The 9,685-nt window shown below is 46.2% G+C and overlaps 1 protein-coding gene across 2 annotated transcripts in view; it reads left to right on the forward strand.

Annotated features, from left to right (window-relative positions):
• The window catches only part of Med8 (mediator complex subunit 8), a 6,327-nt gene extending 1,147 nt beyond the window's left edge, over positions 1-5,180 (forward strand). The window contains exons 1-7 of one of the 2 annotated variants that reach the window (XM_026777511.1): positions 7-119; positions 564-682; positions 1,351-1,495; positions 2,093-2,233; positions 2,413-2,494; positions 3,001-3,249; positions 4,172-5,180. In XM_026777511.1, the coding sequence (XP_026633312.1) occupies positions 99-119; positions 564-682; positions 1,351-1,495; positions 2,093-2,233; positions 2,413-2,494; positions 3,001-3,249; positions 4,172-4,236 (822 nt within the window). In that variant the 5' untranslated portion in view covers positions 7-98 and the 3' untranslated portion in view covers positions 4,237-5,180. Of the gene's footprint in view, positions 1-6; positions 120-563; positions 683-1,350; positions 1,496-2,092; positions 2,234-2,412; positions 2,495-3,000; positions 3,250-4,171 lie in introns of those variants that run through there. The other variant, XM_005370060.2, reaches the window with a different exon arrangement.
• The last annotated feature ends 4,505 nt before the right edge of the window (positions 5,181-9,685 follow it).

A 9,685-nucleotide genomic window follows, 5' to 3' on the forward strand; every position in this document is an offset into this window, starting at 1 on the left:
AAAAAAAAAAAGAAAAGAAAGAAAGAAATGTGGCAATACCAACCCCACAAAGTGACACAATACAAGGATTCTCCATATGCCCAAGGAAAGCAGCGTTAATGACAGCAAGCAGGAGTGTGGTAGGCAGACTCTGTCTATTTTCCAGAAAAGGGCTAGGCTTAGAAAGAAGATTGGGCTTGAGCATGTCCTACTGCAGATCCAGGAGAAGGTTGGCTTTTAAGAGCGACAAACCTGAGCTGGGAGAAGAGAATGGAAATGAAAAGATAAAGGGTAAAGGATACAGTACTAAGCCAATTTTGTTTTGAAGGCAAAAAAAAAAAAAAACACCCATGAGGTCATAAGCGGAAGGGATTTAGGCCTGGTGCAATGTTCTTATTGAAGGACCATAGTGTAGGAGGATAGAAGGGACCAAGTTGGCAGGAGGACCTCAGGCCAGGTGAACAGGTTGAAAGGTCTGAGGGTTGATGCTGTCAGTAACCCAAATACCAAGATAGAAAACAATTTAGCCTCTCTATGTGTCACACTCCCCGGTATCTGACTAACCCAATGTCCTACTGATGCAGAGGGAGGAGAAGCAGCTTGAGGCATCATTAGATGCACTGCTGAATCAAGTGGCTGATCTGAAGAATTCACTGGGGAGTTTCATTTACAAGTTGGAAAACGAGTATGACCGGCTCACCTGGTAAGGACTGCCAGGACAAGCTGGGGAGGGAGCCATGGGTGGTGGGGCCAAGCCCCCTGGCTGACAGGACATCTCCAGTGATGTAACTATTTATCAGTTTGCAAATATCCTTTTTGATTTGGAAAGAACTAGGTTGCCCAACATTGACAAGTATAGTTTGGTTTAAGGCCTCCATAGCCAGGAAGTAGAGAAGTGCCCAGTTTCCCAACCCAGGTTGTTTCTAGGTTTTAATGCTTATGCTTTGACTTCTTTGGTGAGGCGGTATTCCCCCAGTGGAGGACCATTATAGCTATATTCATGCTGTATCTCCTTCCACAGATGTGGCTGAATCTAAGATCTAACCTACTCTGCAATGGTGGATTCTGTTAGGAGGCTACAAAGGAGGCTTTTATACACCTTAGGAGTTTTCAGTTACCACAGTGTAACCAGTTTCTGTTTACTACCACTCCCAATCCCATTCAGACAAGTTACCTTTTTCAACATCTATGTCAGAAATTGAAAGTGTGTTCCTCTTTCCTAACTCCATTCTTTCTGCCAGCAAGTCTGGTTCTTGCCTAGGCCAGTCCTAGGGCTGTGAGTCTTCTAGGGGTGAGTCTGGGTGTTCCCACATTGGGAACTTTTAGAGATTACTTGGAAAAGTAGTTCTGATGACTTCTTACCACCCCCAGGCCCTCTGTCCTGGATAGCTTTGCACTGCTCTCTGGACAGCTGAACACTCTGAACAAGGTCTTAAAGCATGAGAAGACACCCCTGTTTCGTAACCAGGTCATCATCCCTCTGGTGCTGTCCCCAGATCGAGATGAAGACCTCATGGTAAGAAGAAAGGATTAAACTTGGGAAATCAAGTTAACTGAAAGTCTAGAGCACAGTTGTTGATTGGATCCTCTGTATAGCAATGGAAAGTGAGGGCTGCCATCTGGAAGACTTGCTTTTTTATTCTTCTAGAGATGGGAGTCACTCTTAAACAATGCTGTGAAAACCAAGGCCCATGTCACCAAGTCCATGACCCTTTTTTCCAAAATCTATATCAGGAAAAGAAGAAAAAGAAAAAAAAAGAAAAAAAAAGGGGGGGCTGTTCTGCCTGCCTGTGACTTTGTCCAATCAGTCTTTAAAATGTGGGGTTGGGAATTTAGCTCAGTGGTAGAACAAAGTCCTGGTTTTGGTCCCAGAATGGGGGTCAGGGTGGGGAATCACAAAAAAACAAAACAAACAACAAAAAGAAAGTTATGGTGTGGAATTTAGTTTGCCCGAGTTCTGATAGAGTATGTGTGAAAAGACAGTGCTGTAGGAAGCTACATTTGTACCTCAGGTTGTGTTGTCTCTGAAAATGCTGTTTCTTGTGGAAGGGAATCTGGGTTAGAGTCAACTTTACTTGGATAGCAAATAGGATTAATACAATCTGTGTTACAGCGTCAGACTGAAGGACGAGTGCCTGTTTTCAGCCATGAGGTCGTCCCTGACCATTTGAGAACCAAGCCTGACCCTGAAGTTGAAGAGCAAGAGAAGCAGCTGACAACAGATGCTGCCAGAATTGGTGCTGATGCAGCGCAGGTTAGACTGGTCACTGCCCTGATGCCCCATCCCCATCCCTTCATAAGAAACAAGGCTTTACCAAGCCTGTGTAATAGGGGTATGTGGTTGGTTAAAGCTAGGCTGCCTCTGGAAGAGCACAAGGAAGATGCTTCCCCAGAATCATTACTAATCTCTGTATCAATTCATATGTGTTACAGAAGCAGATCCAGAGCTTGAATAAAATGTGCTCAAACCTTTTAGAGAAAATCAGCAAAGAAGAACGAGAATCAGAGAGTGGAGGTAAGGAGGGATGGTTGGCAGAGCAGAGGGGAGCTGTACAAGATCACTAGGATAGTAATGGTAATCAGCCTAGTGGTGAAGTAAGGGTAGAAGAATAAACTGCTTGGCCTGGCAAGATGGCTCAGTAGGCAAAGGCACCTGTTGCCAGGCCTGACCTAAATTTGATCCCTGGGACCAATATGGTGGAGGGAAGAACCAACAAGTTGTCCTCTGACCACCACACACAAAATAAATAAATGTGATTTTAAAAAAGAAGAATAAATTGGCAAGGAAAGTGTCTGTATCCTGTTAGTGTTTTGTGTCTGAGACTAGCCTTAAAGCAAATGGGAGAAATGGACAAAGTGAAAATTAAAGATAGCTTTGGGGGACAAAGATAGCTCTTTGTGATTGGAGGAATTCTAGTTGTCTCTGTAGTCAGAACTGGTGGTCATCACGGCCCTCCAGCTGCTGGGTTTAGTCCAGAGTTGAACACACACACACTTCAGGGTTCTTGGCTTTTTCTTCAGGTCTCCGGCCAAACAAGCAGACTTTCAACCCTGCAGACACCAATGCCTTAGTGGCAGCTGTTGCCTTTGGGAAGGGGCTATCTAATTGGAGACCTTCAGGTAGCAGTGGTCCTGGCCAACCCGGCCAGCCAGGAGCTGGTCCAATCCTTGCAGGAGCCTCAGGATTACAGCAAGTTCAAATGGCAGGTGCTCCAAACCAGCAGCAGACAATGCTCAGTGGAGTCCAGATGGCTCAAGCAGGTCAACCAGGTAGGGTGACATGGGCTAACTATCCAGGAGTGTGGGAATGAGCTAGAGTAAGCCTTCTTTAACCCTGGTCCTGGAGATTTTCCTCCTTTTCATTGCTACTTAGAAGACACTTGGAAGCTTTGCAACAAGTACCAGAGAGTGAAGAGAAGGACTTGAATAGCAAAAACTGGTGTTGCCTTTTACTTCCATTTCAGACTTGTGTCTCAATTGTCCTATTTAGTCTGGATGTTAGTGTGTATCTCTTAGGTAGAGAAATAAGTGACCAGACCTTGATCAAGACCGTTTGGTAGATAATCAAGAGTCAATGCCGGGTGGTGGCGGTGGTGCACGCCTTTAATCCCAGCACTCAGGAGGCAGAGGCAGGAGGATCTCTGTGAGTTTGAGGACAGCCTGGTGTACAAGAGCTAGTTCTAGGACAGGCTCCAAAGCTACAGAGAAACCCTGTCTTGAAAAAAAAATCATCAACAAGCTGGCAGTTTTCTGGGTCTGCATGGATTCTTTCCTTGCCCCTGTCCCTTGGTCTTGGTTTCCTGCCGTCTCTCGTGCTCATTTTTACTTACTGTGAGAGCAGTCTGGAGGGGTTCACGGAACAGCTGCCTAGGGAAAAGGACAACTAAAATAGCAGAGAACACAGTGCTCTGCTTGTAACATTAAACAGGGACCACATAGGCCACATGCCTATCTTTTCCAGACGTAGATGGTGGATGAGCAGAGGTCCACGGGGGGATGCGGGGGGTGACTGTTCAGACCCTCCTCTCCTTTCAGATCCTGATACCTTCAGTGAGGGAACTGGCTGAAGAGCCACAACCTGTAATCTCTGCCACCCAGAGTCAGAAGTCACAGAATAGATGACAGGATTCTGAGAAGCTGCATTTCTGATTGATTTATTGTGTAAGTTTACCTTTCTTTGTGTTACTTTTAGGGAAAATGCCAAGTGGGATAAAAACCAACATCAAGTCGGCTTCAATGCATCCCTACCAGCGGTGAGTGTGGACAGCAGCCTCCACTCTCAGGTGATCCGTGCCGAGTTGGGCAATGAAATTATCTTTTACTCAAGGCTGACGTAGATGGGTACAATGAAAAGAACACAGGCTTTCAGCAACAGACAGATCTCAGCTCCTCTGTGAAGAGCTGTGGACCTTGGGAAAGTGACCTAATTTCTCTGAGCCCAGGTTCTCATTTGTAAATGGTCATAATACCTACCTCATAGGGTTGTTGTGAGGATTAAAATGAGAAAATGAATGTAAAACACTTAGCATGGTATATGAAATACTGGGTCTTGAATAAATGATAGTTATTTTTTACTTTTCCACCCTGCTACTTACTGTCCTTTACCCAGAATGCGCTGTGGTTGATACAGCTCCATGACAGTGGTGCACTAATGGAGACAGGATCAAGTAATCCAAAGACCATGGCAGCCTGCATGTTTTGAAGGTATATTTTTGCTGTAGGCTCTCCTGCCCAGGTTCCATCCTGTTGGCTCCATCCAGGCTGCAGGTGAAGAGGTTTCTGGGCTGGGACACCCTCCACCAGGTCTGGTGAAACTAGTTCTGCTTTTACCTGGAAAATAGGGAAAAGTACCCATCTTTTACCCTACCCTGCCTATGAAGATGTCTAGGGAGCAGTAGGTGGGAGATTTCTTAGGAAGGGGCCCTGTCAGGCAATAGCACAGATGAAATACCATCTTCCTCCTTTGAGACAGATTGTACTTGTCAGGGTTGCCTTGTCCTCACAGTCAGTACTCCCTGTTTCTGTCCTCTTCCATGGCACTCAGCCCCATCCACCTTGTCTGCTTTTGGAGAGGTGAAGAACTGTCCAAAAGGACAGGCAGCCATGTTGCCTTTCTCAGCATTCTTTCATGGGCAAGGGCAGGGATTGAGTCAGCAGAAGTGGGCCAAAGGGTTTCTTTGTTCAATAAAGTTATTTAAATTGATGTTCACTGACTCAGGGTTGTCTGATTCAAATTTATGAACAATCTACCAGGTAATTCTAATTCACCTTAAAGTATTCCCTTATCTTTAATTTTTCTTTTATTTAAAGATCCAAAGAGTTTCTTCCAGCTGCACTGTTGGTGTTCTCTCCTGCCACACACTAATGCTTTGGTCTTTGGTCTTTGTTAAACAGCATTCTACCAGACAGTGGCAGCAAAGGCCTGGAAAAGTGGTCCTCTGTTGCTGGGCTGTGGAAACATGAGTGGTGTTGACAAAGCTAATTGACCACAGAACACTGTACCAGGGGAGTCCTGTCATCTGCTCTGGGGCAATGCCAAACCTTTCTCCCACTTAAATTGGCCGGGCCATTAGCCCATCCAGGTGTTGTTTATCTTCTCATCTTTTCTCTTCCCACTAAATGTCAAGGCTAACTGGGGTATTGAATAGAACTCTAGCTGGTCTTCTCCAGACTCTCAGAGTATCTTCCAGTGACTGCTGTCCTTTGCTCCGCCTGTAACCAACCCTGAGAGTCTTTTTTGTTCCAGCTAAACTGACTTCATTCCCCCCATACTATTGAAATGGCTTCCTTGTCCTCCAAGAACAGGAATATCTTCCTGCTGCAAGAGGAGCATTCAGGGCCTCACCTACATCTCATGCCCTTAAGCAAACACTTTGGTGGTGGAGGCACCCACACCTCTCTTAGTTGCTCTGGTAGCACATACTGTCATTTCCACCGCCTCCTCCCTCCAGAGCCCCAGACATCTCAGCATACAAATCTGCTGCTCTCCCACTTTGGGGCTCATATACCAGTTCACCCCACAATGGAAAGAATGTCTGGAACCCCTACTATTTGCTCTCTCAGGAGGAATGTATATGGGGTTGCCTATGGAAAAGAACACTGTTTACTTGCTCAGATCTGGGTTGTAGATGACTTGCACTGCTCTAGCATTCCTGTTTCTAACCATTGTCTGCTGCACTTGGGGCCCTTGGCCAGAGGTCTGCTGCATTGTCTCCCAGGTTTGCTCTGGGATGGAGAAAGCAGCAGCAGGTGTGAAACTTCACGTCTTCCCATAGCAGTTCATCCCACTTTGGAATCCACATCAAGCCTGACAAGGTTACCTAAGACCTTTCTCTCTAGCTCTGCCCTGAGGCTGGGATTCAGCCATTGCTGATTGCCCTGGCCACCTATTCTTTCTCTTCTTCCATTGTAGAATTGCTGTCCTACTTAGCTGGCTCACCACACTCAACTGCTTTTTGGGGACAATAGCTAAGATAGGTAGGTTGTAGCCAAATGTTCCTTGTAGCTTTGCAGAGTGCCAGCACTAGGTACAGGCTAGAGAGGATGAACCACCTCAGTCTGCTGAAAGGAAAAAGCTAAACTCGGCAGGAATGCCCCCGATGTGAGGCCGAGCCCTTTTCCACCCCCTCCACACCTCCCCCAAGCAGCTGGAAACAACCTCTCCCTTTGTCTGAGTTTCTTGTACAGAATAATCCTCCTTATGGACAATGTATTCTCTGTGTCTGGTGGACACAGGAGCCGTGTGCGCTGATCCCAGCACTAGGCAGGACGGAGGCTGAAGCCTTCCAAACGCCCACCCTGCTCAGCTCCTGATCGATGTCCAGTGGAACTAAGAGTTGGACATTTTTCCCTGTGTGTTCCAGATTGGAGTGGCAGCAGAGCCTTTTGTGGCTTGTCGCTGACCAGTAGTATGACCAGGAGTTGTGCTCCCTTTTCTGGTCTGCCCTGAGTGTTAAGCACCAACTTGTAGAGGTTTGATGTGATTGCTTCCTCAAAGTCAGGAATGTACAGGGGCTAGCACTTGGAAAATGATAGGGACAGAAAGTGACTTTTCTGGCAGGCCATGGTGCTCCATCGTGTCACTTGGACATCAACATGTACTCTAGTCCACAGGACAAACTTCTTTCTTTAGCAGGCTCTGTCTGTCCTGTGCCTGACTCTCATGTGTCACCGAGGCAGAGCCTTGGTCCCTCTAATGTGGTCTTTTGTTAAGAGCCACATGCCCTCAGAATGTGAGCTACTACTTGAACACTTCCCAAGCATGGCAGAGACCAAGGCTGTTGTGTTCCTTGTGCCTCCCTTACCTCACCCGAAAGACCCCAGTGATCTTTCTAGCCAGGCAGTTGATGTTGACTCCAAAGGCCACTTGTGTGTGCTTTCTTTTTTTGTTTTATTTTTCTTACTGCATAGCTGTATCACATAAATAGGGCAAATTTCCTAAATTCCTCAAACCCCTAACAGCTCCTTTTAACATTCTCTGTCATGAGCCCTCTTCTAGAGCAGTGGTTCTCAACCTTCCTAACGCTGCGGCCCTTTAATACAGTCCCTCAAGTTATGATGACCTTCCAACCATAAAATTATTTTCGTTGCTACTTCGTAACTGTAATTTTGCTACTGTTAAGAATCATGTAAACATCTGTTTTCCAGTGGGATTGTTCGACCCCCAAAGGGGTCTTGACGCACAGGTTAAGACCTGCTGCTCTAGCCCTCGTCCCTGGCACTCTCCTCTAGCATTCCTGCCTTTCTCATGAAGATGACCCAAAGAGGTGGTGAGGTAGCCGGGTGTGGTGGCGCATGCCTTGAATCTCAGCACGTGGGAGGCAGATGCAGGCGGATCTCTGACTTTGAGTCTAACCTGGTCTACTTAATGAGTTCTAGAATAGCCAGAGCTACATAGTGAGACCCTGTTGCAAAACAAACAAAAGAGAGGTGGTGAAGTGGCTGTGGATTTGAAGTTAACTTCCCACTCTCAAAGGTCTGGCTCCTCTGGACAAGATAAATATATGGAAGGATTTTTTTTTTCAGTCCAGATTATATTTAGTGTAACTTTGATAAACCTACCTACTTGGCCGATAGTTAACACAGGTTCTTTATGTCTAAACTCAGTCATCCCTCCCCTCATGCCTGTTTCCCAGTTTTCCCGGAAGTAACATAAGCCAGGAATATGGGAGCACCATGAACTATTTTTCTTACACGTTCCCAGCTACCTCCGCCATATGATAGTAACTTCACCCCCTGAACCAAATACAGAGTGCCCTGAGTGGCTTGCCTTTCTACGTCCTGCCTCTCCACTGCCTCCCTTGCTCTCACCCCACCTCCCTAGTGTGTGGTCCTTTGGATTGCTGTGTTTTCTCACAATCTACGTGGAGATCATCTTTTATTCTTTGAAAGGCTAGTTTCTCTGGAGTCCACCTGTTTTCACGGCCTGGTTAATGATGTTTTAAGAGTCTTCCATAGTAGAAATCTTTCTCTGACTCTGTTCTTAGTTTACTTAACCTCTCCGTAATGCTGACTATTTCCTTTAAGTCTCTTTCCCTGCACTGGCTTCCATCTCAGCCTCTTGTCCTCCCGCCTCACTGGAGAGCCCTCCTCAGCAGCTTTGGGACTTCTGAACTTATGCCTTCTTGATTGCTGCTCTTCTCAACTTGCCCATAACTCCTTCTTAAGCTACCTACCTTCCATATGACCACCATCCTTTTGTGCACAACTCAAACAAGTGTCCTTTTCAGCTCAGATCTCTGCTGAATTGCAGGTTGCTATTTTGGTATCCCTGGTCCATTTGACCCACAGTTACCACAGGTTCCAGGTGTCCAAATCCAGTCATCCTTCTTTCTCCACGCTTGTTTTTCTTCTAGTTTCCTTGGGTATTATCTAAGCTAGGGACAAGGGAGCACCCTAAACTATTTCTCCCACGTGTTCCCAGCTACCTCCCCTATGTCCAATACCAAGCTCTGTCAGTTTGTGTCTCCACAACACCTAACTCATTCGCACTCAGCTGAGCCTCTGAACCACTCTCAGTGAGAATATTATTCAGTCTCCCTACATCTGGAAACTACAGCTTCTCTTCCCAGAAGCTGCCAGGTCTTTCTAGATTACAGATCTGATCCTATTATTCCCTTGCTTGGAATCTTTTTAATCATTTATCCCTGGTATTTCTCAAACTGGGGTTCACACATCTAGCAAGTTGGTAAAAAAAAAAAGCCATAGAATAAAACTATCCTGGAAATAATAATAAGACCGGGTTTCTCTGTGGCTTTGGAGCCTGTCCTGGAACTAGCTCTTGTAGACTCAGGCTGGTCTCAAACTCACAGAGATCCGCCTGTCTCTACCGAGTACTAGGATTAAAGGCAGCGCCACCACCACTTGGCTATCCTGGAATTTTCATTTTACTTGAGGGTAATTGAAAATGAAATGCAACTCGTGTGTGTGTGTGTGTGTGTGACAGAGAGACTAGGAACTGAGCCTAGGGCCTCATGCATAATAGGCAAATGTTTTGTACCGATGAAATGCAACTCGTGTGTGTGTGTGTGTGTGTGTGTGTGTGTGACAGAGAGACTAGGAACTGAGCCTAGGGCCTCATGCATAATAGGCAAATGTTCTGTACCGATGAAATGCAACTCGTGTGTGTGTGTGTGTGTGTGTGTGTGTGTGTGTGTGTGTGTGTGTGTGACAGAGAGACTAGGAACTGAGCCTAGGGCCTCATGCA

Source organism: Microtus ochrogaster, unplaced genomic scaffold, assembly GCF_000317375.1.
Source record: "Microtus ochrogaster isolate Prairie Vole_2 unplaced genomic scaffold, MicOch1.0 UNK69, whole genome shotgun sequence".
NCBI lineage: Eukaryota > Metazoa > Chordata > Mammalia > Rodentia > Cricetidae > Microtus > Microtus ochrogaster.